General features: G+C 41.1%; 2 protein-coding genes across 2 annotated transcripts; both read left to right on the forward strand.

The window, feature by feature from the left end:
* Nucleotides 1-516: 516 nt before the first annotated feature.
* mogat2 (monoacylglycerol O-acyltransferase 2) lies at nucleotides 517-7,750 on the forward strand (the record flags this gene model as incomplete). The annotated part of the gene is made up of 6 exons (XM_079738655.1): nucleotides 517-610; nucleotides 1,560-1,738; nucleotides 5,069-5,273; nucleotides 5,554-5,728; nucleotides 5,965-6,164; nucleotides 7,596-7,750. The coding sequence occupies 6 exons, from the start codon at nucleotides 517-519 to the stop codon at nucleotides 7,748-7,750; spliced, it is 1,008 nt and encodes a 335-aa protein (XP_079594781.1).
* Nucleotides 7,751-10,812: 3,062 nt separating this feature from the next.
* Nucleotides 10,813-20,169, forward strand: dgat2 (diacylglycerol O-acyltransferase 2; the record flags this gene model as incomplete). The annotated part of the gene is made up of 8 exons (XM_079738654.1): nucleotides 10,813-10,852; nucleotides 12,701-12,829; nucleotides 13,850-13,957; nucleotides 14,443-14,513; nucleotides 17,519-17,723; nucleotides 18,316-18,490; nucleotides 19,347-19,549; nucleotides 20,015-20,169. The coding sequence occupies 8 exons, from the start codon at nucleotides 10,813-10,815 to the stop codon at nucleotides 20,167-20,169; spliced, it is 1,086 nt and encodes a 361-aa protein (XP_079594780.1).
* Between the last annotated feature and the right edge of the window lie 255 nt (nucleotides 20,170-20,424).

The following is a 20,424-nucleotide window of genomic DNA, read 5'->3' on the forward strand; positions in this document are numbered from 1 at the left end:
TCCCTCTCTCTTTGGGACACTGGTCAGTTTCCAAATCCGGTCAATGCCAGTTTATAGTCCCTAGCAGAGGACCCTAAAAGCGTGCACACACACACACATACACACACACACACACACACACACACACACACACACACACACACACACACACACACACACACACACGCACAAACACAAACACGCGCACACACACAAAATCCAAAATCAAACACCAACAGTAAGAAGGAAAGACAGATAGATATGGAATAGCCTATAGAAAAGAGTGCTAAACATCCAACACTGGAATGTGGCTCTACTGAGATTCAACATCTGACCCAACCAAGAAGAGCCATGGGTCAAAGGTTGCATGTGGGAGATATGGAGTAATAAACACTTGATAAGGAGAGACGATGATGAAGAGGGGGTGGAGGGTTAGGGGGGTGGTGGAAACTGGAGACGACTTTGGACCCAAAACTTCACTCGGTCTCCTGCGGCCATCGAAGAACATCGCCTGTGTTCTGGGTCTTTCCGTGAGAAATGAAGATAACATTCGCCCCGAGAGATGTTCCCCTGGACAGGAGGCTACAGACGGCGGCCGTCCTGCAGTGGGTCTTTTCCTTCTTGGGACTCGGTGAGTTCACAGGGTCGACAGAGGAAGTGTCATGGGGTCACGCAAGGTGAGCGCAGGTGTAGTGTTTAAACACAGGTTGTAGCTCGTAAAGATGTACAGGTATGTGTGACAGAGTTGTGCCAGCATTTGATGATGACATGATGTGAAAGTTTTACTCTGTTCATCTGTCCATACATGTGTTGCAGGGCACCCTGACATCAGCAGGCCAATAATAATGTAGTAAGCCCCTAATACTGTAGTAGGCCTACTGTTACTATGACTCGGCAGAAATGGGTGAACACTTTATAAAATTGTAATTATCGTCAAGATCTGCTTTTTGGAAGACAGCCTTGCAGGAATTGCATTAAAAGACCCGAGTCATCGTGACTGAGAGCTAGAATTCAACAATAGTATAGATAAGACAATCTGATATGCGTTATCAGAGTAAATCTATAAAACAACTAGCATTTGGCCAGAAATGTCATGTAGATGTACTGAAAGAAACACAAAGTTACAATGTTACAAATCATATTAACTGACATAAGCTAAACATTCTTGCCTCATATATTTTAGATTCCCCAAGATAGTTGTATATATATATCATGCATATGCACGTGTTAAAGTTCAGGTTTGAGGTTTAAAGGTAAACAAGTTCGACTTGGTGACCCATGAGTAACCCCTAAACCGGTCTGTGAGGTAATCTGCATCGCTGCCCTTAATGCAGTGCAGTGGTCACCATGGACAACACCGTCACATAGCTCATTCATCATGCATAGGCCGGGCCTCTTTCATGTACCACTCATCCCCACTGCAATATAGAGGGGGTGGTTTTCTTTGCACATACACACAAGTGTTATGGCCTCGCAACGACACAAACTGACCCTCACTGACACCAGTACTATCACAACTGGACCATATGTAAACGATAGTACTACACACTGACCCTGATCCTTCGCCTCTCTCTCCCCAGCACCAACCTGCATCGCGCTGTTCTTGTACCTGATGTTCACACGCTTCTGGCTGGTGAGCGTGCTGTACGCCATCTGGTGGTTCTACGACTATGACACGCCGTCAAAGGGAGGGCGCCGATTTAACTACCTGTGCGACCTCCGACTGTGGGACTACATGACTGACTACTTCCCTGTAAAGGTGTGAAGTTATTTATTATTATTGTGTGTGCGTGTGTGTGTGTGCGTGTGTGTGTGTGTGTGTGTGTGTGTGTGTGTGTGTGTGTTTGTTAAAATGTTTATCATGCTGCTTGCCCGATTTTTTCATATTTTTTTTATATAAATATATATATATATATATACATATATATATATATATAAAAATATGAAAAAATCGGGCAGTGTGTATCCTATAAGCATACATTTTGCTTGTAGGATTATCAAACTAATGTTCACACTAAAACTAATACGATTAATTGCATAATCTTTTTACGAAAAGTGTAAGGTGGGTTACGATTTCAGTTTTTCTCTTCGTCCTCTTGCTGATGGTTTAGTGTCCACCAGAGGTCACTGCAACCCATTGATTTTGCTGTGTACAGTTATTGGAGAAATTGACGTAAATACTCCGTTATCGCGGAATGTCTTTGACGTCACTTGCACTTAAAAAATTCAAACTTTAGTAATACATATTCTACCTATTAAAGCCTTTGTGTTATCACTACCATACTGTTCACTGGAATATTTTTAAATGGAAGATTTTTTCATACCGAATGGCTGCATCTGATTTTGTCCGTGGATCAAAGTATGCGATGAAGAGACAGCTCAATCTCTAAGAGTTTATTTACTTACACCTACACAAACGAGTATGTCAAGCATCAAGTTAAACCTTGATCGTTTTTTCACAACAACAGAGTGTTTTGAATGTAACAGGGACTCCATTGTCGAGGTCAATCCACTTTGGGGCTGCATCTTACCCTTGAGCAAGATTTACACTTTGAACCATGCTGATAAGACAGAGAACATCAACACAGAATCCACTTGTTCAGAAAGGATGACATTGATTTCACTCCACAACACCATCACACTGTATTTTTTGGAAGCAAGGCTACTTAGATCAGTTAAAACTTATTAATATGTTGGTGCTCAATTTACAGGTACTGGCTTTCAACTCTTGTGTATCTGGCTTAAAGATTAAAACACTCAAATGGCTCAATATAAGTAATTGCAAAGGGCACTTGGTTTAAATGCCAACTGAAATTGTCTTGTGAGTAGAGATGTTTTGTGGATCTTGTTTTGGATTTAGTTGGAAATATTCAAAGCCAGTACAAAACACAGCAGAGCTATGTTTATTCTCTGTTTCTGCTTATAAATTAACATAGGTTTGACCTCAAACCATCCTTTAAAAAAAAAATTACATAGTTCTCATGTGAGCTTTACGCAGATAACGGTTGTGTACTTTCCGCGGATTTTCCTGACCTCGCGTTCGGCGCTCATCCTCTGACAGCATCATCTGACTGTATGCCTCGTTAAGATTAAAATGGGCTCAGTGTAAGGCGGGCCAGTCACACAGTGTCTCCTCCTCGTCGGCTTCAATAGGCCTCTGCTCTCCGCCACCATCTCTAATCCCGCTGCAGTGACTTGGAGACAGAGCACGGCCACCAGCTGATCTCTGACGTCCTTTTCATATGGACAGCCTTTGACTGGCTAAAAGCACGCTCCGGGGACTCCTAACCAACCACACGTGTGTTCTGGTGTTAAAGGGGAGGGAGGGATGGGTAGACCTTACGGGATGCTAACCTCCAATGTCTGCAGTCTACCTGTAGGCCTCCCTGAGCAAAATGCCCTAACCCCCAAAGCTGACTCTAGCCTCATTCATGGCATGCATCGAAAATGTATCACTGTAAATTACTTTGGAACAATATCCAAAGTTATGACAAACTTTGTAAAGGGTAACATAATAGTACTATAGTACATAGTATTCACTGCCACCTCCCCAATACATTCCTGGATTGGATCCTAAAAGTGAAAACAGACACAAATAGGTTGATTGCGGATGGAAGGGATTGTCCTCCCGCTTACCACCACCTTTCCCCACCTCCCCTCACCCAACAGGTAGAGCGGATCGCCCCTTTGGATAACAGCACGGCTCCCAGGCTTGCAGTAGTGTAGATGTGTCAAAAACGCGTCGCATAGTGGCCTTGGAACACTTATCTCAGCCGCTGATAAAAACACACAGCAAGCGGATGTTGTTTTGAATGTGGAGGGCTCGCACACAAGACACGCAAACAAGCTACCGCGCATGACAGACGAGCCCCCTGGCTATACTGTTGACGTGACCCCTGATATCCTGATATCTCCAGATTGGAGTTTGGTGTGGTCGGTCCCTACCAGGGCCGAACACTGTATAGATTACCTAATCTCAAAGCACAGCAGTAGTTCTGACTCCACCTGTTACTGTAAAATGCTGCCTCAGTCATATCTAGTAGTCTTGGGCAATTTGTTATCACTAGAATCAGACATATATCATTAGGAAGGTCTTTTATCATCACGTCTGACAAAACATAAACATGTTTACATTTATGATACATTTATATTTCAAAGGTGTCATAGAACTGGCGTTGAGTTATAGTCGAACAGTAACACTATTTAGCATTGAGCTCATTAAATGAATAATATTGATACAAGTGATTGATTGATACAACTAAACATATTGTTTTTTGTATGATTTTGTTAAACAAAATTCCCACAGGAACATGGGTTAATATGTAATCATGGAATATATGTCACTAATGCATGTAACTGAAGATAGATCAGGACCTTGCATACAGTACAAAGGTACAATATCTATATATAGTGTAAACACTGTTAACTGAAGTGTATAGGTGTATTTGTGTTTGTGTGTGTGTGTGTGTGTGTGTGTGTGTGTGTGTGTGTGTGTGTGTGTGTGTGTGTGTGTAAAAGTGCAATGATGTGTGTGTGTGTGTGTGTGTGTGTGTGTGTGTGTGTGTGTGTAAAAGTGCAATCATGTGTGTGTGTGTGTGTGTGTGTGTGTGTGTGTGTGTGTAAAAGTGCAATCATGTGTGTGTTTCTGTGTGTGTGTTTGCGTGTGTGTGTGTGTGTGTGTGTGTGTGCGTGCGTGCATGTGTGTGTGTGTGTATCTGATCCATGTAATCAAAGTAAATATGTAAAAGGAACGATACGCTTGTGCCAGACTTGTCCCATTGGAACATGCCAAATCCCAAACCTAATGGGCCATATAGAGCCTGCCTTGTATGACAAAGTCATGTTAACATTAATAATGAAATGATAATAAGTTCTACATTGGTAGGAGATTTTCCTCATCCGATGTGTAGCTTAAGAAACTGATTTTAGGCTGGAATGGGCTGAGTGAATGATTTATCAAAACATCAGTCTTAGGTCAGAAACCAACAACCACTCGCTGTTCGGTTTGACGTTCATTGATTGTCTACTGTCAAGTAGAAATACATGACATCATTAAAGTTCTTACTCTGGTCTCTCTGGTCGTTTCCAGCTGGTCAAGACCACAGACCTGGACCCCAGAAACAACTATGTCCTGGGCTTCCATCCGCACGGTGTGCTGGTGGCTGGAGCCTTCAGTAACTTCTGCACCAATTCTACCGGCTTCAGACGTCTCTTCCCAGGCCTGGACAGCTACCTGCTGATGCTGCCGCTGTGGTTCAGAGCTCCGTTCTTCAGGGACTACATCATGTTTGCAGGTCAGTGCCGGCCCTTTTAAAGGAACCTTATTTTCCACCAACCCCAAGCCCTTTGAAAATGTATCCACTGGGGGTATCACAAGTGGAAGCATTAACCCAGACATGATAGATGGATTCATACTCCAGCCTACCAGGGAAGTGACCAGGGGGTGTTAGTCTTTTAATCATACATCTGGTTGGACATGTCACCAATCAACACTAGTACATCCAGAGTTGTAGCAAAAAGCCAAATCGACATGCTACGTGCCAACGACTCACAGATCGTGGTTGTGCATTGCAGGTCTTATCCCGTCAGACAAAGGGAGCGCGAGCTACCTGCTGCAGAGGAAAGGGGGCGGTAACGCTGTTGTAATCGCGGTGGGCGGAGCTCCAGAAGCCCTGGATGCTCACCCTGGCACCTTCAACATTCTCCTGGCCGATAAGAAGGGCTTCATCAAACTGGCCATGGAGCACGGGTAAGTGTCGAGCAGGGATAAACACACAAAATGGGAACATCTCTTACGGTGCATGTCTTTACAGAGAGAGCTACTGTGTCAAAGACATTGCACCAGTTGATGTGTGTTTGAGTTGATGGTGCTTTCTGTAAAAGCACGCAGTCAACCAAGGGTCATTAGTAGTTTCATAACATGAAGGGCACCCGAACTCGACAACATGGATTAAAGAAACAAATGGCTTACACCCTTTCTTTTAGTGCTCATCTGGTACCCATATTCTCCTTTGGAGAGAATGAGGTGTTTGATCAAGTGGGGAATCCAAAAGGCACCTGGCTGCGGGCAATCCAGGAGAAGCTGCAGTCAGTGATGGGCATCTCCTTGCCTCTCTTTCACGCGCGTGGTGTATTCCAGTACTCCTTTGGCCTGATGCCTTACAGAAAACCAATAAACACAGTCGGTAAGTTACGTTTTCCATCAAACTATCTATAATTGCATATTGTAAGAATACGGCACTGTCAAAGGTGTTGATGTTTATTCTGAATGTAATAATCACATTTCTGTCATATTCGGAATAGAGCATTTTTAATTTTCTCGGACTACAATACCCAGAATTCCCTCAAAAGCTTTTTATCTTTTATGAATTCAGCCTGCTAGTAAAACTGCTAGTAAAACCTGAAATACAAAGAGAATCACAATGGCACTGACAAAAAGGCTGTCCAATGCCATACTTTCCAAAAAAAAAAAAAAGAATGCAAATGCTTCCCAGTCCCTTCTCTTCTCCCACCGATCTCAGACCACCAATTTTGGTTATGTTGCGGGAATTTTGAGCCAAGCCAATCATAACCTGACCAAACTGGGTAGAATAAAGACTTATACCGAACTTATAACAATTATTGTCTTGTATTTGGGTAATAACGGTACACTGACATACAACGATCATACAACAAACTAATAATAATCCATAAAACAAACAAACAATGATCCTAGGCCTATCTTACAATCATCCGAGGCCTAGATGGGAGCCCTCGCAAGATGGGAAATCAGAATTTTCCCATTAAAGTTCTTACCTACAATGTAGTTTGGAATACAGAAGAAGGTCAGACTAAGACCAACACTTGAATGGCTGGTCACTTATTACTGTTCTAAACATATCCATCTTGGCTAGGTCCTCCAGACTAATATGGCGGTATAGCAATTTCACCTTGGCTGACATGCAAGTGGAGCATAGGGCTATTTGTTTAAAGCACTGTTGGTTCTTCCACAATAAGGTCTCCTTCTTGGGAAACTGATATTGATGCTGCTACTGTCTGTGCCTTTTGCTCCAATTTGCTGATCTTTTTGCTCCTGCAGCCCTTATGGCAAGATTTTGAAAAGATATGATCGCCCTCGTCATGCTATGTTTTCCATGTTATTGACGTTGAAGGCTAGTTTTCACAGCAGAGGTTTATAACTTCTAATATCACCCACCAAACTACCATCAATGTTTCATTAAGCAATCAAGCATTTTGGAGAGTTCTCTCAGGCATTGAAATGTAAACTGCATTACCAGAGACTTTACAATCAACCAAAAGGTTGTTGATTTTGCAACAAAAATTCAAAACTTAGTGTTGGAGTATCATCAGTTGGGCCAAAGAATTTGCACAAGGACAGTGGGAGGGAGACGGAGAGATGTTTGAACTCAGCTTTATTTAGCCTTTATCAACCACTCTGCTGCAATATGTCTGCAATAGCCCTGGCACAGAGCATCAGTAGAGGAAAGGCCAATATAAAGGCCATCACCTTTCGATTTGTTCTTTTTTTATTAAATCAACAATAATCATGTTACCCAGACGGTCAGATGGTACTGTACATATTGCAATTTTAATGTCCTTGCTTTCCCCCCGGGCAGTGGGCCGACCAATCAGGGTGGAGAAGAACGAGAAGCCCAGTGTGGAGCAGCTTGATGCCCTCCACCAGCGTTACATGGAGGAGCTGAGCAACCTGTTTGACCAGCACAAGACCGACTACGGCGTGGAAAAGGACACCTACCTCAACTTTGTCTGAGTCACATCCAGAGGGGCCTCGGTGTAGAGGCGTGGATGGCTCACGCACCCAGATGGGTTGAGGCTTTGAGAAAGAGGTATTTTACCTCAAGTTAGGTAGGCTATGGTTCATGGTATGGAATGAATTGTGATTGGCCGGCCAAGTTTGATAGTTTGTTTAATAATGTAACCTGCCCCGTGCCTTGACATCAGATACACTGTCGCAAACATTGCATGTGGTTAGTTTATTTGGGATTATGCTGTCTATGAGCACATTTTAACTACTTCACATATTAAACGAGGGTAATGAAAAGGAAACAAGGAAGATGTGTCCAACTCAAAACTTAAACCATGGTTTTTAATTCCGTTGTCAACCAAATATTCATTCTGATTGCACAGCATTTTAAGACTCAGGTTGTGGAATCTGATTAAAAATAGTCAGCCTGAAACGTCATCGAATACAAGGTTGAATATGCATTAAAACATATTCTAATTATTGTATTAAGTAATATTCAATTACATAGTAAATATAAGTAATTTATTTCCAATTGAAGACTGTATACCCGATATACAAAATACGGTTCAATCAAAGTTTTTATTCCCATTATATTTCATTCACTATGTCATTATTCCTTTCAACTGTATATGTGTGCCATGGCTTGTAATGTATTAAATGTTTCAAAATATGTGTTTTTGATCATTTAAATGTTGAGCTTTGAACCTATGTTTATCTTCCTCTTATTAATTTTTAACAGCTAAATCAGTGATGGATGCCAGATGATACAGTTTATTACAGAATATTTGTTGATGACCTTTGCTGCCTTTTTATTAAGCAAGGGGCACAATCTTTTTAGGCAGGGTACCACCAATATTGTTTCAACACAGCCTGGCTGAGAGTTCCAGACAGGGAGGTGGAGACAGAGAGAGAGAGAGAGAGAGAGAGAGAGAGAGAGAGAGAGAGAGAGAGAGAGAGAGAGAGAGATGGAGGAATGGAGGGATAGAGAACGAGAGGGAGGTTGAGACAGAGAGTAGCAGAAATAGGGGAAAGTTTAGACAGAGCAGACAGAGAGAGCGAAAGAGAGAGCGTGTCAGGGAGGTAAAGCCAGAGAGAGAGACAGAGAGAGAGCGAGAAGGAGAGAGAGAGACACACACAGAAATATATCCCTAGGAAAATTCCAGGGTTTGGTCATATATATAAAAAAGTATAACTGTGAATGATGAAATAGGTAATTATCAATAATAACTACCCACAATTATCCAGATTTCTTCCTGACACCCCAATTGTTTTACATTGTGAGTGGGGGGAGGAGGGGCCCAGGTGGGGGGAGGGGGGGGGGCACAGGTGGGTGCACCCAGGTGGGTGCACCCACCTGGGTGATGCATGGCAGCCAGTGAGTGCCAGAACACTCTGGCACAGGCTGGCGAGGCTATCACAGTGGAGGGGAGGATTGATGCAATCCAAATAGAGACCAGGGGAGGATAAGGCAGCCATGTTGGAATAAGGCCAGGCCAATAAACCCCTACTCTTGCGACAAGAAATAGGCAACGGTAAGCAGACATATAGTGATAGTGATAGTGATAGGTGCAGATATGTGTGCAGATATATAAAAATGGTGTGGCAGTAGCCAAATCAGAATTGTATTTTTGTGCATACTGCCATTGTACGCTAACTTGGTAATGTTGAGGGCAGTGTGATCTCTTTAATGTTCCCATTAATTCACAGTCCTTGATATTGTGTGTGAATACCATTGGCTGAATGAGACACACTAATTAAAGCATCAAAGATGTTCATATTGCCTGATCATGTATCAAGAATAGGAAAATTCACATGTGCTCAGTGAAACAGCACATCGATGCACCTACACACTCACATACACATGTGTCACCCACAGACAAACACACAAAAACACAAACACACACACACACACGCACACACACACACACACACACACACACACACACACATACACAAACACACACACACGCATGCGAGCATGCATGCAAGCACTCACACAGGATCCAGCAATGGATAGAATTGATTTATTTTTGAAGGCAAAGGTGAAAGTACGTTTTCAAGACGTCCTACTGTATATCTTATCTTTAAACATAAGTAGTCTTAATTTTCTTATGTAATGGGGATTTTTTTTACACTTTACAATGTTGGCCTATTCATTGGCTGATAACATGTTTTACAATATCTATATAAACATTAGGCTATAATTATATTATATATAATTATATTTGAAAAAAGCCTTGGGAACTTTTTATTATCCGAGTAATAACAAATAACATAACAAAACTTCAAATCTTAAAAGACGGCAAGGAAGAACGGGAGTCCGAGAGTCATACGTGGTATGATATTTGAAGGAGCTATTTATATCGATGATAGTTTGATTTAATATAAAAGTTAATTTATCAGTAGGCCTAGAGAATGAGATTGAACGCATCATGAAATAAAGACTCAAAATATCACACGCCTGCAGCTGACCTCATGCATCCCTGAACTCTGAAAGCACTTCAATGTCATTTAATAGGTTTGAACGTATTAAGCATTATTAATATCAGGCTACATAAATAAAATATAAACCCCTATCGGTGTGTTTTATATTTAAATTTCGCAACCAACTGAATGGAAATAAATGCAAATGACGGTCATCTCCGACAATACAACATAACATCCAAGTAGGCTGCTCCAAAGTATCAAAGAAAAATCATAACAATACTGCCAAAGAGCGGTTATTAGATAACAATCAATCGACACACACCCATCTGAGAGTGCTCTCGATAAATACAGCTGCACCGACCGAGCCGCTGCAGTAGTTGAACTTCTTCGAAACATTCACCCGATCGATCCCTGAACTTGGCTGGCACCCACCCAATTCTTTCTGCGGGCAGATCACATACTGGCGATTGATTCGCTCACCCCTTGCTCCTCCCCAACTCAGATTAAATGTCTGTCTAGTGCGCTCATTCATTGCAGTCTGAAGAAGCCTGTCATGACAGGGGAGCTGTAGATCGGGACACACGTCACAACAGAAGATAACAATTCAGTGTTTGGTCATCGATTCACTCAGATCTGCAGACATGAAGACGCTTCTTGCTGCCTATTCGGGTGTCGTCCAAGGTGAGACTCGGCAGTAATTACTGTAAGACATGCTGTTGTGTGATGCTCTACCGCACCACTCATGTTAAATGTTTTGGGGTTTATTGTTATGGATGCACGTATTGAGTCGAGTTGCTTTGTTTTCTTTGCTCACTCATCTTTTTGGAAATGAAAAGTAAGCGAACGTGTTCATTTCTTGCGTTGATCTGGTTCCTGTGCGTTGATTTGTGCCACTCTCAAGACAGAATGTTGATTTAAAAACTTTGGCTTCAAAGCTTAGAGAATAATGTATGTGTGGGTCAGTCTACTGGCCGATTTTTTTTTTTGGAAGATTAATTTAATTTAATTGTATGGATGATGTTGTTGGTTTTGATTGTATACAGTAACTGAATACAATCAAAACCAACACCACGATCCTAACTGAATTTCAGTCAGTAGTTGTCTACTTAAAAAGTTGAAACATTTAAAAGTTGTAGATGTAGGTGTTGGATTTACCTCTCATTCTGTTTTTAATCAATATGATGATGAGGGTGATTATTCTTTTTGGAAAATTCTACTGTATATGTTTTCGGAGTGATCATCCGAAAGCCTGGGGCATTGTTGAATTCTATCAGTTTACTATACATTTATTGATGAGTTAATCGACCTGGTCTAAATAGCCCTATTGCTTAGACTTTGTAAGCGCGTTTGTGTATGGGTTTTGATTATTGACATGGACACAGTGAACCTCTGATAAGTGAGTGAAGGCGGACTAAAGTTCTTGTTATTGCACTCAATGGCTGTACTGCTGGACAGCAGCTTGAAAATAAAGACTTATTTGATCCTTTTTCCCCACCTCAGTAGAAGTCTTAAAGTTCCTCCTATAATCCTAGATGGTTCACGGATATTGGCAGAAATTCCATGACTTGAATTAGTGGAATTGGGTCTGGCTCATGTGAGAAAGGGTAAGAGATGGCAGTAATATTAATACAATACAAAAAAGCACAGATTTTACCGTTTTAGTCAAACTTCTGCTGTAAGCCTAGCCTTTCTCTCCTGTAAGAATGTACCCAACTGCCAAAGGTAAACGTGGTCATTGCATCTCCCGCCCTCCCGGCCGTTGACTGGAAGCGATCCAAACATCGATGGCCCTGTGAGGACTTAAACCCTCTAGCCTTCAGCCATCATGTTGTTCGGATTATTTACAAATGGGATCAGGTCTCTTAGGCCATCTTTATTGGCTTTTCTGTGCTGTGAGCTTCTCTGGCTCTCGTGAATCTAATGTGGGACGCCTTCCTCACATGCTCCCTGTATCAGGACTGAGTGCTCACTGACTGAAGAGGGGGAAGAGAGTTTCTACCTTGGTCCCATGCTGTTTATGGGGAGACAGTTGGATGGTTATGGTGAGTTTGTATAGTGGTGCCTCAGGATTGTGGTTTAATTTCTGTGGTGGACATGACGTAGGCGCTTGCCACGGTGTTGTGTGTGTGTGTGTGTGTGTGTGTGTTGTGTGTGTCATCTGTCTCATCAACCCCCCGCCCCCGCCCAACCTCGTTGATTAGGCTGTAGTCTAATGCAATTACACTGTGAAGAATGAAAGTTGCTGAGAAAGAAACAAGCATAGAGCCTGTGTTGTTTTTTGTGTGGTCATTGTCGGTCCTAGCTCTAATCCATTACTTTGTCTTAGTGACTTAGCTTTTTAAGAGCATATATAATTGATGTAGTTTTCGTTTTTTTTCTTCTTCAAATGTTTTCACAAAGGAGTGATTTTCATGTTTTGTATAATCCCTATCTCATTCCTTATTCCTTATCTCTCTTCCTCCTGTGTGTGTGTGTGTGTGTGTGTGTGTGTGTGTGTGTGTGTGTGTGTGTGTTTGTGTGTGTCTCTAGGCACTGGATCCAGTGTTCTCTCGGTTCTGCAGGACCTGCCCTCTCCTCCCTGGCTTTGCAGGTCCAAGATGGAGAAGCATCTCCAGTGCATCTCCGTGCTCCAGTGGGTCATCTCCTTCCTGGCCCTGGGTGAGTGCAAGAGTTTACCTGTGTGTCTTCAGTGTTGGGGTTTAGTGGGAAAATTCTATTTTCACATTTCGTTTCTCTCGCTGTCTTTATGGTGGAAACTATAGGAGGAAGCCAAATTGTTGGAATATTGGTAGAGAGAGAAATGCGTCAGCAGGGGTTGAGGGGCAGGCTCCGGGCCCTGTCCCTTTTGTCATTCATAACACCTCAGAGGGTCCTGGGTTGACCGGAGAACACTCAGACAGACATCCCTCTGTAATCAAAGACATTAGTCTCACTTCACTTAGAAAATAAGTATAAGTAAGGTTAACTTTAAGCATAAATTATTCAAGAATATAAGGTAAATATTGTTACAATGGAGCCAAATGTTAAACACTATAGAGAAACGTAATGAGAAAATATAATTTTCCCACTATAGGTGCAAGGGCCCTTGGGGAATTTTTAGCTGTGTTGAACTCTGTGTTCATTAGGCTCCAAATAACGAGGTCAATGCAGTAAGCTTCATGCATAATTATGCTGTAATTTGTGCTTTTCTTGCCCCCCGCCCCCCTCGCCATGGACTTATGCTCAGCACACAAAAAGGCTACCAATAGGATTAAGTAATTTGACTTTCCATTCCTCCATTCATTATGTAATGGTCGAATCGTTATGGCTTGATTATAATAGTAAAATAATTCTGATGATCAATAGTTACATATAGACTATAGTGTATATATATATATATATTATAAGCCATGAATCAGTTTACATTAATCAAACCAGACTAAAATGGTGCCTGTACAAAAAGACACCATTCAATTTCTTCTTAGATTTTAAACATTTTCAATCCTCATTTTGCCTGAGGGAAGAAATCCTCTAAAACAGTACCTGACGTTATGCAAATTCACCAGTCAGCACGTCATACTAAAAACAGACGATCACACTTCTTTCCCTCATGGGGGACCGAAGACCCCGTACAGGGTATGCATCTTCACATGACAGTATTTCGACTCCAGCTTCTTAGACGAGTCCTTCTGTCTGCAGGTCTTTCAGCCACAGTGCTCTTGATTTACATGTTCTGCACGGACTGCTGGCTCATCGCTGCCATGTACACCGCCTGGCTCATCTTTGACTGGAACACCCCGAAGCAAGGTAAAAACCCTTGGACGTCGAGACAGATGACGTTTATCTCTAAATCCATACCCACTGGCATGGATGCCTGGATGAACTGCCATCTGACCATGCAGTTCGCGCCTCGCAGATGTGACTGTTAACATAAGACATCACTGTTCAGGCAGCTTTTGTCCAAACCATTTAATAACGATTTTTTGGTTTAAAACGTCCCCAAAAAAAAGGATATGCAATTACTGGTTCATAACAGTTCATTCATAACAGTTAATCTGAAGAAAAATGTAATCTGTACGATTGAAACTATTTTCTTTGCTAGTATATGGTAATGCTTTCTAAAATGATAGTATCTGTTTGGACCATATTCCAGGCTCAGAATATGAACACGCAAATGTGTCTATTGTGTGCATTTGACTATTTGTGTCACTTTAATGATACTTTTATAAAACTTAATACGACAGAGGACATTCCAACATAATCAAAGTTATTAACATTATTCATCTGTTCAGGTGGCAGGAGGTCTTCCTGGGTCAGAAACTGGACCGTGTGGACGTATTTCAGAGACTACTTTCCAGTCAGGGTAAGTTGAGAGACAACCCAATTAAAGTTAAATACGTTTAAAGTGTATTTTCATGAAACACACCTTTAAATCTATGATTCAATTTTATGTGCAATTAAATCTAATATATACCTACCCCAATTTTGAAAAAAAATGAAACTAATTGCAAGAGAGAAACTAGTCAAATATGCCAAAACACCATCCTGAAATGGACCCATAGGTAAATCGTGTAAACGTTCTACATAGTCCTGTTCTAACGCTAACTATATCTAAAGGCATGTTGGTTTTTGTGATGGAAGATGGATCAATTGTGCGTGACACCCGGGCGTGGCATGAATGCTTCATCAGCTAATCAAGGGCTGGATCGTTTATCAGCTGCAGGTTCCATGCGGCCCCTGGCTCCCAGTTGATTAGGGCCGCTTGACGTTAATGGGGAGTTCTAGACTTTGTCCTGCCAGATAGGAGCAAGGCTGAGCTGGTATTTTGTCCTCTTTGCCTGTTCTCTGTACCTTGAGTTGAGGTAGAAGATAAAATCGACCTGTGCACAGAAGCATTATCACAGTCTCATGGACATCGTGTCTATTGAAGCATGGCTATTTTTTGAGTTGGGCTCAAATCCCAACTGTTGTTTATTTAAAGTAAAATGACAGAGGCACAAGTCAAGGTTGCGAGTGCATTTCAGGTGATTTGGAAATCTCAGCCAATTCTTAGTCAAACAAAAACTATATATGAATATAACCGCAAGCGGTGATTAATGGGGTCCGAGCTGAATTAAAAGTCAAGAACACACTAAAGGAAGATATATAAATATGACATATAATTGTGAAGGAAAGATGTTGATGAATATTTTCCACTTAATGTCATTCTGTGCCTCGGCTTTCAGGTGAGCATTGGCCAAATGTCATGTTCAGCATGCTCTAATCTGGATTCAAACTCTCAACCTAAGGATCACCTGTACAAGGCATTATCCCATTAAGCCACTTATAATCCTGAACTGCAGCCTCATTCACATGGTCAAAATGTCTATTGATAAGCACACAACATCCAGAAAACTCCAATCACACATTTCTCAAGTGAATTAAGGGCTTTCTTAAGCATATACCTGAAAAATCTTTGAAATTCTGGGGAAATTAAACATTTGAGGTCAAGAACACTAACAGAATAAATATAAATATGACAGTTAATTATGAAGGAAAAACGGTTAATGAAGAGCCGGAATGTTGATTGCATTATGAATTTCAGGTGCTGTTAAATGTTGTGTTTCTTAAATGAGTGGCAATGAAAGAATGTCATGTTCAACTTGTTCATAACGCTCTAATCAGTATTCAAACTCTCAACCTAAGGATCACCAGCTTTGAGCCATTGGCATTCCTGAACTGCATGAAACCTCATTCACATGGTGAAAATGTCTATTGATAAGCACACAACATCAAGAAAAATCCAAGCACACATTTCACAAGAGAATTAATGTCTTTCTTAAAAGAGTACAGATCTGAAAATGTGCACTGTTAATGGTTTCCACCTAATGATAGCCGTATGGTAGTTATACAATAACAAAATGGTCATATAGGCAAAATGGGTTGAGACTGTGGACGTTTGGCGTTTGGGGTATTGGTATCCACCTAATGATAGTCATATGTTTTTTTTAAACAATAACAAAATGGTCATATAAGAAAAAATGGGCTAACTGCTCCAACTTTATTGGCCAATATTTCTCAAATGGAACTAAATAAAACAAATTCTGTTTGATGAGGGGGTTTAATGATGCATCTGATTCTAGAGATTAATATTATGAAAGAATTTTGAGTCTAGGTCAATCTGGTGAGGAGAAATAAGCCTAATTCATGATTTTTTACATAAGCGCCACCTTTGGGTGCAGTACCACAAATTTGGGTTTATGCGAAGTGGGGGTTATTGGTAACCATACCTGGAAATTTCAAGAGTTTTCGACTTACGGTATAGGCTGCAGTATGACTTTTACAGAATTTGAGGGAAAAAAAAAACGTTACAGAAACAATAGGGGACCAAGCAGCTTCGCTGCTCGGACCCCTAACTATGGCCAACGCCAACAAGTAGAATCATGAATAAAAATACAGCAAATGCCATACTCTTTTTGTTCTTCATCAGACCAGTGTTGGACACTACATTCACTCCCCATTCCACACAGTATCAAAATAGCAGTGCACACATGGATGGATCTTTATGTGCTCTGTTGGCCAATTGATGACGACGTGAGACGTGCTCCCTGGAGGAACCTTGAACCTTGCTCACCACAGTGTCCTGCACTTTAATCATTGGTGTTACTTGGCTGTATTTAAACCTGGAGTACGTTGATTAAATCATTCTCTTAACTCATGCTAGGGCTTCTTTCAACTACTGCTGTTGTTGAAAGGTTATGTTAATAACCCTATCTGGTGCTGTACCGATTTTGTAGTGTTTAAATAATGTCACATTGAAATGTTGAGAATAATAGTATTTGACTTGGAAAAAAGTAATTTGACTGAACCAATTTATGCTGACATGAATATATTAGTGATTGTCCCTGCTGCACAACCCTTGTTATGCTGTCCATGCCCTATTCTTCCTTCCCTGGCAATGGCATATGTTGCTGATCCAGTGTAGTTTTCTATTTGCCAAGTCCCCCCCCCCCTAATGTGGTTACATAAATTGTTTGCCTACTACTGGTTAACAAATCCTAGACTACACGAGAAGTAGCTGTGTGTACTAGCTATGTTCCTAATGGTCGTGTTTAACTTAGGCTGGTTGTCTTTTGTTATAATATACAGTACAAGATGTTTGGACCTCCTGGTTCTCGCAAAAGTTTTTTTATTATTTGTAGATTGAAATGAAGGTTGAACACACAGCATTATTTAGACTACTTTGTCAGGGCCAAACATCCAGAGAATGTTCCAGATTACTGAATCGTTGTCCACATAAACCGATAGTTCCTAAATTTTGCGAACTCTACAGAGAAGCAATTTAAACGTATTATGTGTCTCTCCCCCCCCCCCCCCCTTGTCTTTCAGCTGATCAAGACCCACGACCTGTTGCCCAGCCGGAACTACATTTTTGGATACCACCCCCACGGCATCTTTTGTTTTGGTGCTTTCTGCAACTTTGGGACCGAGGCCACAAGCTTCTCCAAGAAATTCCCAGGGATCAAGCCGTCCCTGGCAACGCTTGCTGGCAACTTTCGTTTCCCAGTCCTTCGAGATTACCTAATGTCTGGAGGTACATCAGATATTTATATGCTTAAACTTCTGATAACGTTGACTGCAGCATCATTACAACGGTTGAGCTTTGGCCTGTTGCACAGCCAAATGGCTTTTGTTTATCTAAGCTTGCTACGCTTTTTTCTCCAGTTTGTTTTGGCTGCAATATTTCTATCTTTTACTGTATAATCAATTGAGGTTATATTGAGGCCCAAATTCATCATGGTTGTTTAACGAAAGAACAGCTACTTTTTGAAGTTCTATTCTTACTAGATCATATCCAACCCTCTGTCAAAGCTGGTTTCCTTGAACTTGTATGCTACATGGTCAGAGTCTTTCACAATAAGGGAACTTAAGGACAAACATACACAGGCCTGTATTTATTTTGCTGCGTCTGAGGAACAAGTTGAGACTAGACGTAATAAAGGGACAATATAAATAATCAGATGAAGCGGGGAGAAACACAATAAATGTTTTATCAGTGCCAGACACAATAAGGAACCAAAGTTTTAGGTCAGAATAGTGAGGTTAGGGAGTTGCGGGATTGATGGCAGATATTTGTGCACAGTAAGGAATTACAAACTCAGTTGTTGTTTCCCCCCCCTCTACAGGCATCTGCCCCGTGAACAAGAACTCGATAGACTACCTGCTGACTTGTAATGGCACAGGGAATGCTGTGGTGATCGTAGTCGGTGGGGCAGCCGAATCTCTGGAGTGTGCCCCAGGAAAAAACTCTGTCACCTTGAGCAGACGCAAGGGCTTCGTCCGATTAGCTCTCGAGAAAGGGTATGTCTGGCAAAAGCATGCACTCATCATCTCAAAATATAATGGAGAGCCAAGAAAATTAAGAAGCTATATCATTTTTTTTTTAATATATATCAATATACCAGTGATGCACTGAATACTCAATGCCTAGGAATGTATAAAATAAATATCTCATTATGAAAACCGGTTTTCAAGCTTAGATGAGTTTCATAATGAGAACATTTTTAATCCTGACTCGAAAGTGCATGGTCCCTTACATTGAGCTCAATTATTAAAGAGCTTCGACTAAATCCCATAAACAGAACTATAAGTCCACTAGTTAACATCATAAGTAAACATTCAGTGCAAGCCAGTGGGAACCTTTCCCATAATGAGTCCGGGTCCTATTTCAGGTTATGTATTCTCTTGTAGTGCCTTTTCCAAAGAGGCTTTAGATTCGGGAATGTTCATTCATAACTAGGATTACAGTCCAACATCAGAAAAAGAAGCCAACACATAGTGGATTTGGGTCACGTAAGTTTAGTTATTCAAAACCAGTAAAGTATGAAAATAATTTCAAATTCTACAGGTACTTGACATCATATATATGTATTACTTTGTATGTCCTTAAAAAAGGGTACCCTTTAAAACACAATATTATCAATATTACTATATTATGGATATTTGCCTTCCTTGAAAATGTATCTAATATATAAAGTTTAAAATCAATTTTACACTAGTTACAATGCTGAGAATTACTTGAATATGTACAAAGTTATAAAGTCTTTATTTATTATATGATTTTATTTGTATGAACCAAAGTCATCATAAAAAAAAACTGTTACTCTATCCAAGTATAGCAAAGAGCTTTGTTGAGTAATCTGTGGCCTTCCCTCAGGTCGGACCTGGTTCCCGTGTACTCATTTGGGGAGAATGACGCTTACCAGCAGATTATCTTTGAGGAAGGTTCCTGGTGGAGACTGGTGCAGAGGAAGATGCAGAAGATTGTGGGCTTTGCCCCCTGTCTATTCCACGGATGTAGCTTCTTCTCGGCAGACACCTGGGGCATTGTGCCTTACTGCAAACCCATCACTACTGTTGGTGAGTTTAAAGTGTTAACACTTGAAGGTTAACGTCATCCTCGTCTACTTTCTAATAGAAGAGCACTGCCTCATAAGTCTTTGTGTGTTGAAAAGTGCTTCAAATAGAATATATTATTATTATAATTATTATTAATACTAATACCTAATACGGATACTGCTATTCCCCGCCATGCCTATATGCGTACAAAAAATGGTAAATGTTTAATAGATGAAAAATAGATGAAAGACCACCAAAATTGTCAAATGTGCTTTCAAATGTGCGCTCATTCTGTAATGTAATTTAAAAGGCCAATGTTATAAGTTACAAGCACACCATTTAAGGCAGTCAGCAGAAGATTCACACTGTCAATATTTACTCTGTCCGACCTCAAGGGCACATTAATGTTTAACTCCTACTAATGCACATTTTCTTTTTACTCTTGATTAATTCTGTTTACACACTTTCACTCTTCGTTTTCACCAGTCGGGGAGCCCATTACAGTGCCAAAAGTCGAGGAGCCAACCCCAGATGTGGTGGATCAGTACCACGCGATGTACATCAAATCCCTTCAGTGCCTTTTCGACAAATACAAGACCCACTTCGGTCTAAAAGAGAGCGATGTCCTCGAAATCCTGTGAGAAGGGTTGGTGGTCACCCCGGGGCTCCTGACGTTGGATACACCAATCCTTTTTGCCCCCACCAGACACTCATGTGCCTTGATTGATTCTCTCCGGACCACAAACTTAAACACACACAATTACGTTTGTAAATGGACACTCGGTCTCGACCTAGACCAGTGCAAGGGTAGTTTGTCCCTAAGAAATGTGCAGGTAGAATGAAATGGGTCATCTTGAAAATGGTATTCTGTGTGTGCTCTCTTCCTTCTGTCTTTA

Source organism: Pollachius pollachius (assembly GCF_949987615.1).
Source record: "Pollachius pollachius genome assembly, chromosome: 6".
Lineage (NCBI taxonomy): Eukaryota > Metazoa > Chordata > Actinopteri > Gadiformes > Gadidae > Pollachius > Pollachius pollachius.